The 13900-nt window shown below is 40.2% G+C and overlaps 1 protein-coding gene across 2 annotated transcripts in view; it reads left to right on the top strand.

The window, feature by feature from the left end:
• The first annotated feature begins 1026 nt into the window (after positions 1-1026).
• LOC149243453 (GDP-mannose transporter GONST1-like) overlaps positions 1027-13900 on the top strand; it is a 192525-nt gene continuing 179651 nt past the window's right edge. Inside the window, exons 1-2 of one of the 2 annotated variants that reach the window (XM_089374520.1) lie at positions 1027-1580; positions 1871-1947. In XM_089374520.1, the coding sequence (XP_089230646.1) occupies positions 1925-1947 (23 nt within the window). In that variant the 5' untranslated portion in view covers positions 1027-1580; positions 1871-1924. Of the gene's footprint in view, positions 1581-1617; positions 1755-1870; positions 1948-13900 lie in introns of those variants that run through there. The other variant, XM_089374521.1, reaches the window with a different exon arrangement.

Consider the following 13900-nt stretch of genomic DNA (forward strand, 5'->3'; position numbering starts at 1 on the left):
TAAATTGATTATTACCGTTGCGGAAACTAATAAATATTTTGATGTTTATTATAAATTAATATCTATCAACATCTATCAATCATTTAAAATTTTATTACTCTTAATCTTAATTGAGAGTCATTTAATTTATAGAAAGAAAAAGAAATAAATAAATTATTTAACACCCACGAGGCTAAGAATAGCTTATGGGACATTTGTTTCTCTATTTGGTTCTTGTATTCGGTCATTTTCCTGTGAAGTTTCACTATAAACGCTCCCAGCTTCTCAACAAACCCCTCGATGAATAGATTATCCTCAGATCTAGCTGCCAGAATATCCGCATAACTTTCCCTGATGTCTTTGAAGGCCTCGCATTCTAAAATGAAATGTTTTTTTGTTTCCACTTTTTCGGAAAAACAAAAAATACATACTCTTTCCTCCCAGACTTCTTTTGGCCTTTTCTAGTGCTGTGTTTTACAATGGAGCTGATGAGAATTAGTCCTTAATTGAACAATAAGAATTTTGGCTCTCCAAGAAATATTGTCCACTATGTACGCTTTTATTGAGGATTATGAGTGAGATTAAACTCTTCAATATAATACTTTTTCTTTCTCCCTAGCTCTTTCTGCCAAGTAAGTTTGTTAAACTTATCCATAACAAAAACTTTTATCTCTTTATTGTTTGTGGGATACATGCTCAAGCAAATGCCCATTTACTAAACCATTTGTTATTTTGCCCCATCAAAGTCTTCTTTCTTTCACACAATATGTCATTAAAGACAATTTTAGTCTATCTACTCTCTTCTATTTGCTCTATTTTTTTTAAATACCTTATAAATCACACAATAACAATTACTTCAATAAAAACAACCTCTATTTCACTTAATAAAATAACATTAAAAAAACTAAAAAAACTTATATATAACCAAATCAAAATTTACTACTCTTTAATCTTTTATGATAATGATTTGTTCATAAAAATTCAATCTCGCTTGGCTAGAAGATGCGGCGGTTTCTTCCACAATAGCCAAAGAAAGGAGGATAAATATCTGTAACCATATTTCTCATTAAAAACTCATACATTTGACTTTTGTTCTCATAAAATCTTCAAAAAGCCACGGCAGATCCGGGTTTCATGCTTTTAGTTCAATGTGCCTTTTTGGTGAAAATAGTCGCTGGCTTCCATTGAAATTAGTAAACGCCCCACTAATTTTGAAATCAGAGCATCAGTATGAAAACTTGAGGAAAAGAAAGGCCAATTAATAGAAATTACAAACGAGATTTCATCGAGTAGATTACGCAGCCTGTTCTGGCCGCGCGTCTATCTGACGGTGTCTAGCACTTCCCCGTTTTGGGAGTGAGCGCCTTCCGTGAGATTTGCATCCAGCGCAGGCCCCGTTATCTGCTTTTCCTATTACATTTTTTAAAATTTTCAGTACGAGGTGTCTTCAGATCGCAGATTGCTTCAGTTGGGCATTTCGTACATTGAAAATCCGTTTCATATGTTAAATACCCATTTCAGTTTCAATAACAATGCCGAATCCTTGCCGTTTCACTGCAACATTACGGGCAGACTGCTGCAGGAATTCGGCCTTTGTGCTGGTAGAGGATCTATTCCTTATATTGGGTATAGTTTGAAAGTGTTAGAATGGGTAATTTGGGTATTTCTGTGAATGCCTAGTTTGAGTTATTGGATCAAGTGGGAGTATTGGAAGATAACCAATTATCAATAATTAGTTAAATGAACAAACGATATATTTTGGGTATAGTTTGAAGGTATTATTATTATGATTAGTGAAAACCCAATCCGAGTTACTGGATCTAATCTAAGTCTGTCATCAATTTGGTCAGCTGTTTGTTCTAGAGTTTCACAGAGTTTTTTGCTTGTACAGGTTTCAGGCATGGCAGTGAGGTCTTGGACAGCACATCTGAATTAAAGCTCAGAGATGGCCATGGCCTCAAAATCAAGGTGAGTTGCTTCAAAATTTAAACTCATTTTACAAGGGCTTAGAGGTTTGACAAAGTGGCATACATTTGATAATTTGCAGAGCGCTCATACCTACATTAACATCCTTTCGCTCGACTTTTTGGTTTTTCCATACCTACATTTAAGTTCTTTTTGTTTGATTTTTTCCATAGATGATGATTCATTGTCATATAGGAAGAATTTAAATTACCAGAAGGCCACTTTTGCAAACTCAGCAATCGCGAAGGATCAACCCAGCTGTTGCCACAACCGTGGTAACTTTTTCGTCAAAGTTGCTTAGGACTTTCACCTGGCCTCGTCCGGGGAGTAGGGGTTCCCTGGATTGGAACCCTGCTATTCCTCAGCATGGAACTGACATGCCATTAGCTTTGCTTGGTGATGGTTTTATTGAAGTCTAACTCATATCTGTATTCTCTATTCTTCTTGAATGTGGGCACTTGAATTTGAATTTTCAATTTTGTCATGGCGGGTCCCTTATTACTGTGAGGCTTTGACTGTGGGATCGCTATGTCCTACGTCGGCTTTGATTTCTTGTCACAGTTATATCTGTGGTTTTAACCGGATCCTATATGATTGAATTTGCGGCAATATAGTAAATGTTGTTGCTTCTATGCCTTTGTGTACACCCCATGACAATTTTTTGTCCTTCGGATTTTGAGCTGGTGAAGCTCGATGCTTAAATGTAACTCTGTGCCGTCTAGTTACCGATGTTTTCACCATGAAATGCCACTTATGAGGTTTTAATTTCACATTCGAGCCTCTTACAATGACTTAGAGCAGTCCTGGTGATCTGGGGATCTCTTCATATCGCCCTCCCTGAAATGATCCAACAAAACTGCTCTAAGAGAGGGGTGACCCATTAGTCTGCCTCTGCATGCCTCGAAGAGAGAGTTGTCCCTGCAGGCTGAGACACATTCTAATATATATAAGGTCAACATAACTAGAATTCTATGTAGCCTTGTCCTTGAGGTTAATCCATCGCTGAGAGGACAAACACAAGCTGTTATCTCTGTACATCGTACTAGCATTCCATGTTCCAAACAAAGCCCGCAAACCATTAGGTTGCCAAGATCTCAACGTTTCTGGGCTTTAATTACTAATCTGAGCTTATATGAAATTTCTAGTGGATGATATATACCTACATTTGATTTCCCTTACAGGCACAATCATGCAATGAGAAAATGTATCTAGTGATAATTTTGGAATCACTGATTGTTGGATAAAGCATAAATATGAGAATATGTACCTAGTCATAATATTAAAATGACTGATTGCTACATAAAACCTAAATACGAGAAGATGCATCTAGTGATAATGTTGTAATCACTGATTATTGGATATATCATAAAACGTAATAAAAATTAACTCGTAATTGAAATGTTTGTATTTTTAAGGGTTAGTTTGCATATTCAACTGCCCAGGATACACATTTGTAATCTATGAACAAGCAATCTCTAGTTATGCTCTTGAGTTTTCTTCTATTGTGTAGTACATGCATGCCTTCAGAAAAAGAATTTAATAATAAAAATAATGATTTTCAGAATCCTAGCTATTCTGCACATGTTTTTGAAAATTAAATGAGCTAAAATAATGCCATATTGGCATATAGAAACCTCATCTTAATTGTGCTTTGTCAGAATGAGCACAAAAATCTTTATCTGCAAGTGCAGAATGGATATATGTGCTCCATGTTTGCTTTCAAAATAACTATTTGAAATTGTGGGGCATGATCTCTTCTATGTGAAAGTTTCAAGTCCTAGGCAATTAATGCCCTTATGATCTCAATCAATCAAGTAGATTGTTGAATTTAATTAAAGCTGGAATTAAATTTCAGACCATAGCATCAATCACCCAATAGCTAGAAGTTAAATAGCGATACATGAAAATTAATTTCACAGACACACTGATAATTACTACAGATTAGCTATTCATTTCTTTGAAAAACTTGCAAGGAAACCTCTATACACTGCCCAATAAAAAACAGCACTTCAGGGATACCAAAAAATATCATGAATTGAGCTTGTACAGCCGGCCAAAAAAGTCACAAACAACAGGAAACTGCTATATTGTCTGCAGAACAGACTGTACGGTCTATTCATATGACTGTACAGACATTTGTACAAAACTGTTCCATACACTTATGAAACTGTTTGGCACCTGTACTAACTGCTGCTTGCTGCCTGGATTCATCTCTGCTGGAATCCCTGCTCTCTCTCTCTCTCTCTCTCTCCCCAAGCCTTTCAAAGTCTGGAAGATTTTCCCCAGCATAGATACCTTTGATAGATGGTTCCCATGGAGATGGGAATCCATTCAGTGCCATGTTCACTAGCTTTGTGTCTTCAACCTTCTTCCCATCCACTGCAATTTTATCACGAATCTGTGTGATTTTCATAAGATAATTTGTAATTGTGCTTGATCTGGTCATCACTATTGATCTATGTTTGTTCTGCAATACCATCTTTCTGTTTATGTTCTAACTCTGGTAAAGACTAATTAGGGCATTGCCCATCTTCTTCTTCTTCTCCTTGATGTACTCCTTGTAGATAGAGAGGGCATTTGTATGATTTTGTACAAAGTTGCAGATATCCCGTGCATCCTCAATAATGCTTCCAATCCAAAGCACATCAGAAACAATAGATTTAAGTGCTAAGTTCAATGAATGGACAATGCAAGGTGTTCAAAACACTTGTGGATATATAGCTTCCAAAATCATGCCAACAGCCTTGCAAACAGGTGCCTTATCTGTAATAATTTTGTTAAATTATGGTATGTTCTATGCTTAAGAGCAATTTACTTCAAATTCTATTTCCAGAACATGATAGTAAAATGCAGATAGAACATAAATGTAAACAGGTGCTTCCAAAATCATGCCAACAGCCTTCCAAACAGGTGCCTTATCTGTAATGATTTTGTTAAATTATGGTATGTTCTATGCTTAAGAGCAATTTACTTCAAATTTTATTTCCAGAGCATGATAGTAAAATGCAGATAGAACATAAATGTAAACAGTGGAAGACAATCCAAGACAAGAGACACAAGATGTGGCACCAGCTAGGGACAAACCCCAATGCGGTGAAACCCTTGATCAATTCTTCTTATATTATTCAATAATTCAGCAGAGAGAGAGAGATAGTACAATTACAAATCTGTAATGTTATGACAGCTGCAACAAAACCCTAACCAGCAAAGTCAAGCTGGTCAAACAGGTCAGAATTGACCTCAAGTCAACGTTAGTCAATTTGGCCTCCAACAGCAAAAATGTATAGCCCAAAACAGTCTGCAATGATGGTCAAACTGCAGTCAGTGCAGGTACAGGTCTGCTGTCAACCCTTGACAGTCAACGCTGGTCAAACCAGGTCAACGTTTGCTGCCCAGAAATGCGGCTAGCCTAGGAGAGGCTGCCCAATCCAAGCCGCAGTCAAAGGAGACCCTATGCTGGCCAACGCTGCCAAGAATCAGCCTTTCTGCTCCACGGTCAACCCAAGTCAACTCTGCCCTAATTCTGCGTCCTCCTTGCAGCCACACATGTGAGAGATCTGCTCCTCTAATGCGTAGGAGAGAGAGAAGAATGAGTGATGAGATGAGTGGAATAATGCCACAAGGTCTCCTCCTTTTATATGCCACGTTGAGGATAAGTTGGGGGTGTAAAACACTGTTTTGCTTGCTGGCCAACCTTGACAAATTGTCAAGAATACAAATAAATTCATATCTCCAGGAATACATGTCGGAATTAGATGATCGTTAGATCAATTCTACACCTCTCGATAAGAGGAATCTAAGAAAAATATCAGCTGCCATAAATAAGGTGACCCACATGGAGTTTGGCCCTAGTTGCCAATTTTAACACCCCTTCTCAACTAGGGAGAACTCCATCTGCTAATCCATCTGTCTGTTGGTACTATCTCTGCCATCAATGCACTGCTCTGCTCTGCTGAACTATGAAGAAGAAGAAGTGATCGAGAATGTATCATACCATCCTCTATTGACCCGAAGTCAGTCCTAGATAAAAGAGAGTGTCTAATAGCACTCTTACTGACCTAAAGTCAGTCCCAATGAAGAGAGTGTGTCATACCACTCTTACTGATCCGAAATTAGTTCCAAATAAAGAGAGTGTCTCATACTACTCTTACTGACCCGAAGTTAGTTCCAATTGATTTTAGATCAATATCATCCTAGCATAGGGAGTACGGTAGTTACATGGTGCATCCATTGGTACTACTATGGTCTCTATCCTCATTTCCCTACTCATTGGCCAAATGAGAGGTACTTCCCATGAGTCCCAGACTGCATGGGTAGGATGTCTCAGCAAGAGAAGGCTGAACCACTCACCTTGTACACAACAAACCACTAGGGGAAGGTTGAACTAGTCATCCTGCCTACATGTTGCCATGGGGTATCACAGGGGAAGGCTGAACCACTCACCTTGTACACAACAAACCACTAGGGGAAGGCTGAACCACTCACCTTATGGTTGTTCATCACTCCAAGAAGTACCCCAAGCCCCTCGGAGCTCCCAGAGCTCAATGTACATATCATACAGGACCCTCATAAGAGGGTCTCTCCACGACTCCTAGTCGTTCTCAGAAAGTCAAGAATTTGACCTTTCCCAGAGGCTTTGTCAGAATGTCGGCGACCTTCTCATTAGTCCTAATATGATGGAGCCTTATTGCTCGTCCTTGTACCATATCCCGGATAAAGTGGTACCTGATATTGATGTGCTTGGAGCGATCATGAAATACGTGATTCTCTAATAAACGAATCCCACTCCGGTTGTCATAGAGGATCACGGTAGTATCCAACGTATGTCCAAACAACTCACTAAAGAGCTTCCGCAACCAGACAGCTTCATAGGAGGCCATACTTGTAACATTGTATTGGGCCTCAGCGGTGCTCAAAGCCACCGACTTCTGCTTCCTGCTCATCCAGGATATCGAAGCAGAACCCAAAGAGAAACAACACCCGAAAGTGCTCTTTCGGTCCACCACACTCCTTGTCCACTCACAATTGGAATAACCATGCAGCTTCACATCTTTGGCAGTGTATCTCAGTCCATGAGTGATTGTGGCTCGAAGATATCTCGGAAGATTCTTGGCACCAATCCAATGTGAGTGATGAGGCTCAACCATATATTGGCTCAACGTGTTGACTGCAAAACATATATCCGGACAGAAGTTCACCAAGAACATCAGTGCTCCTATGAGTTGACGATACTCAGAAGCATTTCCCAATACAGGTCCGGCAATACTACCGCATAACTTCTTGAAGTTAAGCTCCATCGAGGTAGTTACGGGCTTGCAGTCCACCACTCCAAATCTCTCCAATGCCTTCACCACATATTTTCCTTGAGATAGGAAAATTTCTCCTGGCTTTTGCCAGACCTCCAACCCTAGGAAATAATGCATCAGTCCTAGGTCCTTCATCTCAAATTCGGAAGCCAACTCCCTCTTACATTTGTGAATGAGAGGGTTTGCACTTGTCAGAAAGAGGTCATCAACATACAATGCCAGTATGGAGGCTTATCATCTTCAACCTTAAAGTAAAGGTTTGGATCGACTTCACTCCTAGTGAATCCCAACTTCATCAAATAGCTATCGATCCTCTCATACCAAGCTCGGGGTGCTTGCTTCAACCCATAGAGAGCTTTCTTCAACCTGCATACATGAGATTCCTGATTATGAATCTCAAACCCCTCGGGTTGTTCCACATAGACTTCCTCTTTAATCGAACCATGCAAGACCACAGTCTTGACATCCATCTGATGTAGGTTCCATCCTTGCGAACCAACAAGGGCTATGATCGAGTGGATGGTGGTTTATTGGGCAATAGGTGCAAATATCTCATCGTAATCCACACCTTCCTTTTGAGAGAATCCTTGAGCAATAAAGCGAGCCTTATACTTTTCAACACTCCCATCAACTTCATGCCTGATTTTGTAAAGCCATTTCGAGGTGACAACTAATTTGTCCTGGGGTCTGGGGACCACATCCCAGACATCATTCTTCATGATGGACTCGTATTCTTCATTCATAGCATCCTTCCATACTTGATGCTTCAAGGCTTCTTCGAACGATGTAGGCTTGTTTTGAATGATCGTGCTCATAATGGTCAGGTATCCCTGATACCTGGTCGGCTTCTTGCTTTCACGGAAAGTCCCTTTAGGTGCAATATGTCTCTCGGCATCTTCAAGAGTCCCCCTAAGCGATGAGGGCCTCTTCCTATAGGAGGAAGGCTCTTGCGGAGGGGGATCAATTGGATCCATAGGTTTTTCAACATCGGGCATCGTTTCATCTTCCTTTTCATTCGACTTCCTGGTGTCAGCTTCTTTATCTTTCCTTAAAATAGGAAGGTTGTCAACCTTGCTAAGAGCCATATCCTCGCCAAAGGTGACATCGTGGCTTATCTCAACTTCCCTTTGACTAACCACATAGATTCTATAGCCCTTAGAATTTTCGCTATAGCCCACAAAGATTCCTTTCTTTCCAGATGCACCCAATTTGCTTCTTTTTTCTTTCGGCGCATGAAAATATATGGGACTTCCAAAAATTCTAAAATGAGAGACATCAAGTTTCTTGCCAGTTAACATTTCTTCGGGAGTGTTGGAATCCAATGCTTGATGAGGGCATCGGTTTTGAACATATACGGCGGTATTCGTAGCTTCGACCCATAGAAATTTCGGAAGCCTTCGATCATGGAGCATGGCACAAACGACTTCCACAATCGTATGATTCTTCCTTTCGGCCACACCACTCTGCTCGAGAGTGTATGGTGTTGTGGTCTCCCTCTTAATGCTAGCTTTTCTGCAATAGTCATGGAACTCATTGGATTCATACTCGGTCCCATTATCAGTCCTTAATATCTTGATTCTCTTCTCGGTTTGATTTTCGATCAAGGCTTTGAAGTGACGGAACCAGGTGAACACTTCATCCTTCCTTTTCAAGAAGTATATCCAAGTCTTGCGAGAATAATCATCTGTAAAAGTGAGATAATATAGATATCCTCCCAAAGAGTTTACGGGCATCATACCAGATATGTCGGAGTGGACCAACTGCAATATATCTGTAGACTTGCTATGGCTTGAGGGGAATGGTCCCCTTTTGAGCTTTCCTTCGGCACATCCCGGACATACACCTTCATGCTCTACTTTGAACTCGGGCATCCCTGTCACCATCTGTCTCACATCGGGTAGAGCTTTATAATGAAGGTGGGCAAACCTCTGGTGCCATAGTTCAGACTGTAGAGATGTGTCACAAGACATGACCCCCAACAGACTTCCTCCAACTTGATATAAAGAGTCAACCCGGAACCCAAGAGTAAAAGCATCTCTAAAATTATTTTTCCAAACACGTACCTTGCCATCGATGAATGCCACCTTGTAGCCTTTGTCTTCCATTGCCAAAATGGACATCAGATTCTTCTTGAGATTAGGTACATATAAGACTTCTTGCAAATGGATCGTGTTACCCTGATTTAATTGAAGAGTAACATTCCCTACACCCTTTACGGGATAGGTGGAATTGTCTCCAAGAATAATCTCCAAGTTTGTATGCTTCTCTATTAGATTAGAGAGAGCTTCCTTGTAACCAGTGAAGTGCCTTGAGGCACCACTATAAATAAAGCAATTGCCCAACGAGTCTGGAGGAGAGGTAGTAGAGAGAGCCGATATCAGATAATAATCATCTTGCTTATTATTAACAACATTTGATTCATATCTGGAGTTCCTTGCTTTCTTGGAGGGTTGACCATTTCCTTGATTTCCTGCATTCCTCTTTCCTTTGCCATTGAACCTGCCATTCCTTTGATTGTTGTTGGAGTTGCCCCTGGAGTGATTTTGATCATCATCATGTGATGTGTCCTTTCTATTTGGACACTCCCTTGCATAGTGGCCAAATTTATTGCAAACAAAGCATCTTCCTTTCCTTCCACCCTTCGATCTGGGCTTTCCTTTGAAATGACCTTTAGACCCAGAATTATTTCTCCTTTTGGCATGAGAGGAGAAAGTAGTGGGGTTGCCTTTACTTGAAGGCATTTCTTGCTCCACCATCCTTGTCTCTTCTTGAATGCATCTCGACATCAATTCTTCAAATCTCGGAATTCGATCATTGTTGAGAAGAGTGGTTCTAAGTATATACCATTCGGATGGGAGCCCTCCAAGGGTAGTGATAGTTAGTTCCCTGTCAAGAATGACTTCTCTAATCGATAGAAGATCATTCTTGATCTCAGTGATCCTTAAGTAGGATTGAGTATCCTCGTCCTTGCCCTTCTTAATATCCTTCAACTTATTTTTGAGAAATCTGTCGTAGATCTCCTTGGAGGTGTTCAACTCGGAAATGTAGGCCACCAAACACGTGTCAATAGAGCCTTGGATAATCCTCTTCGCTTTGACTTCACCCTTAGTGTACGAGTTCTTTGAAGCAGCCAGTGCATTTGATGGAAGCTCCAAAATTTTACCCCTCATATAGTCCAACACTTCTTGCTCTTCCAATGTCAGATCAAGAGACATCTTCCATCCGTGATAGTCAAAGTTCTCATGGAGCTTGTCTTCGGCCAGGAAGTTGGATGAGGAAACCATGAAGCCTTTTGACCTTTCCAACTGTCTTCGGTGATTGCTTTTTCACTCTTGCTTGGGCTTTGTCTTCACCTCAGCTCTGAAACCATGTAAAATTATGGTATGTTCTATGCTTAAGAGCAATTTACTTCATAATTTTATTTCCAGAGCATGATAGTAAAATGCAAATAGAACATAAATGTAAACAGTAGAAGACAAGCCAAGACAAGAGACACAAGATGTGGCACCAACTAAGGACAAACCCCAATGCGGGGAAACCCTTGATCAATTCTTCTTATATTCTTCAATAATTCAATAGAGAGAGAGCGATAGTACAATTACACAAATCTGTAATGTTATGACAGCTCCAACAAAACCCTAATCAACAAAGTCAAGCTGATCAAATAGGTCAGAATTGACCTCAAGTCAACCTCAATCAACTCGGCCTCCAACAGCAAGAATGTATAACCCAAAACAATTTGCAATGATGGTCAAACTGCAGTCAACACAGGTACAGGTCTGCGGTCAACCCTTCACAGTCAACACTGGTCAAAGGGTGGTCAAAACAGGTCAATGTTTGCTGCCCAAAAATGTGGCTAGCCTAGGAGAGGCTGCCCAACCCAAACCGTAGTTAAAGGAGACTCTACGCTGGTCAACACTGCCAAGAATCAACCTTTCTGCTCCACGGTCAACCCAAGTCAACGCTGCCCTAATTATGCGTCCTCCTTCTTCCAGCCACACGTGTGAGAGACCTACTCCTCTAATGCGTAGGAGAGAGAGTAGAATGAGTGATGAGATGAGTGGAATAATGCCACAAGGTCTCCCCCTTTTATATGCCACGTTGAGGATAAGTTGGGGGTGTAAAACACTGTTTTGCTTGCTGGCTGACCTTGACAAATTGTCAAGAATACAAATAAATTCATATCTCCATGAATACATGTCGGAATCGGATGATCGTTAGATCAATCCTACACCTCTCGATGAGAGGAATCCAAGAAAAATATCAGTTTCCATAAATAAGGTGACCCATGGAGTTTGGCCCTAGTTGCCAATTTTAACAGATTTGCACACAAGAATCAACACCTACATCTTCAATAACTTTAATAAACAACTCACTCATATATTGTGCATCCTTGTATTGTCCAAGTGCATCCACTAATTTCAAGAAAACTGGACCATTCAAGGAAGACACCATGAAGTTGATGAGTGGGTGCCGTGCTGGATTTGTCCATCCATCAGAAACAATGCTAACCCCAGATGTTGGCCATGCTAATTTAATAGTCTCAAGCATGTTGTCCACCTCTTTCTTTGTGGTTCTAAGCTTCTCTGACCCAGGAGGCACATACCCTGATGGAGCCCCTTGAGTTAGAGCTTGGCACATCTCAATAAATAGAGGTGAGCATGCAACATTAAAGGATATGAAGTTTTGATAGAAAAAAAGGCAATGGTGAGATCAAGCTCTTCCTATTTCTCTTTCTGAAAAATCTTGTCCATTGGACCAAGTGCAATTGCCTTTCTTTTTGCTGCTTGTCCCCCACCAGAACTCTCAAATGAGAATTTGTTGCTGCTTTTCCTCAAGAATGGAAGGGGGTCATCATTCTTGTTTTTTTTAGATTTTGCAGCCACATTTGCCATACCAACATTGACCTCTCTTTCCATTTCTTTCCTCTTTGGTAAAGGCACCTTTGTACAAGCTACAATTCCACAACTTGGTAAAGCCAACAAATGAGCTTTCACACTGTGATATGTGCTCATGAAATGAATGTTGCAATAGTTGCATTTCCAAGCAACATTGCCTCCTCCCTTCATCTTGCTGCCTGGCCCTTGCTCTCTTGTGACATATTTCCATAAGGGATATTTGTTATCTTGAGGATGTTGTCTTCCCTCAACATTTGAAGCTGTTGTTGCAGCCCCACTTGCAATAGAGGGAACACTTGCAGCAGACCTTGATGAAATTGGAAGAGGGGCATCTCCAATGGGGACATTCTTCCCCTTCCTTTGCCCCTTCTATGTTGCCCTTGATTGAGCCATGAATGTTGTAAAAAAAAACAAAAAATGCAAAAAATTGTAAAAGAAATGCATATGCAAATTGCTGTAATAAAAATGCAAAAAAAGTATAGAGAAAATGTACTTACCTGTTGCCTAAGTCTCATCGAAAATGCTTCCACACCCTTTGCTCTTTGCTCTCACCCTTTGCTCTTAGCTCTCACACACCCACAACTCACCCACAATGATGCGCGTTGAGGGCAAAATTCCGCCACAATTGTCCTAGAATCAGGACACAATCGTGTCTCAGTGTGTCCCGAATCGGACACGATCCGGAGGACACATGTCCCATCGAATCGTGTCCGATTCGGGACACATGGTGCTAGGGGAGCAAATCTGGTTTCTTAGCTTAGGCCTTAGCCAATACCTTAGGCTAATCTCTTAGTAATGTTGGTGGTATTATTTGATGGGATCAAATATCTGTTGTCGCGCTTATTACTATGGGCCAAGACAATGGTATAGACCTTTGATATTCATAATACCATAGTGCGGAAACTGTATGCGACTTCTCTTCGTCATACCTGTGTATGTATGCGGCTTATCTTCACAGGACCCGCATATACTTTCCTAAACTTGACCTTTATCATCTTTTTGTCTTTGAATTGATATTCTTCTGCGAGTCTCACTTGTAGCATTTGCATAACCATCATGTTGACATCTTTATCAAGTAGGGTGCCATCAAGGACAACACATTAGTCATAATACCAACATTTTGTTCTATATTTTGTAACAGCCCCAAGGCTGAAAATTCACAGGTTAATATTTGGGAAACTTCTAGTCAAAGAGGTAAAATTTCTGTTTTGCATTAAACTATTAAAGTATATGTTTCTGCATTGCATGGATATAAAGTTGGCCGTTCCAGTTATGCAATGATATTGACTTAAAAGAAATATAATTTATGGTGTAGGGAATGGAGAAATTAATGTTTTCTACAAATTTTTTGTTTCTGGTTGTGTCCATTTAGGGTTGGAGTATTAGGTTTGTTTTCTGAACAGACAAAACACAAAGGAAAAAGATCTGAGTCCATATACCTATGTAAACTAGGATGTCTGGTACTAGCTTTAGAATGTACATGGTCCAAGATCAGGGCTCATATATTCTGGGTGATTGGTTTGTTTTTAGGCATGCTGATATTTTTTTTGGAGGGAAAATATCTGTATTTATTCAGTGTTATGCATGCTGCATCTCTTTGGAGATTATTCATACAATAACAGCAGCATTTCTTTTCTCTGACTTTCTGATCTGCAATAAAGATCGAGCCATCTAATTATTTGTGAGCACTTTGTTAACATTTTCTTCAAGGAGTTCTAAGATGCATCTATCATTGTGATGCAAAACTCATTG

This window comes from Pinus tabuliformis, chromosome 8 (genome assembly GCF_031772625.1).
Source record: "Pinus tabuliformis cultivar Carrire ecotype Pingquan chromosome 8, CPIR1, whole genome shotgun sequence".
Classification (NCBI taxonomy): domain Eukaryota; kingdom Viridiplantae; phylum Streptophyta; class Pinopsida; order Pinales; family Pinaceae; genus Pinus; species Pinus tabuliformis.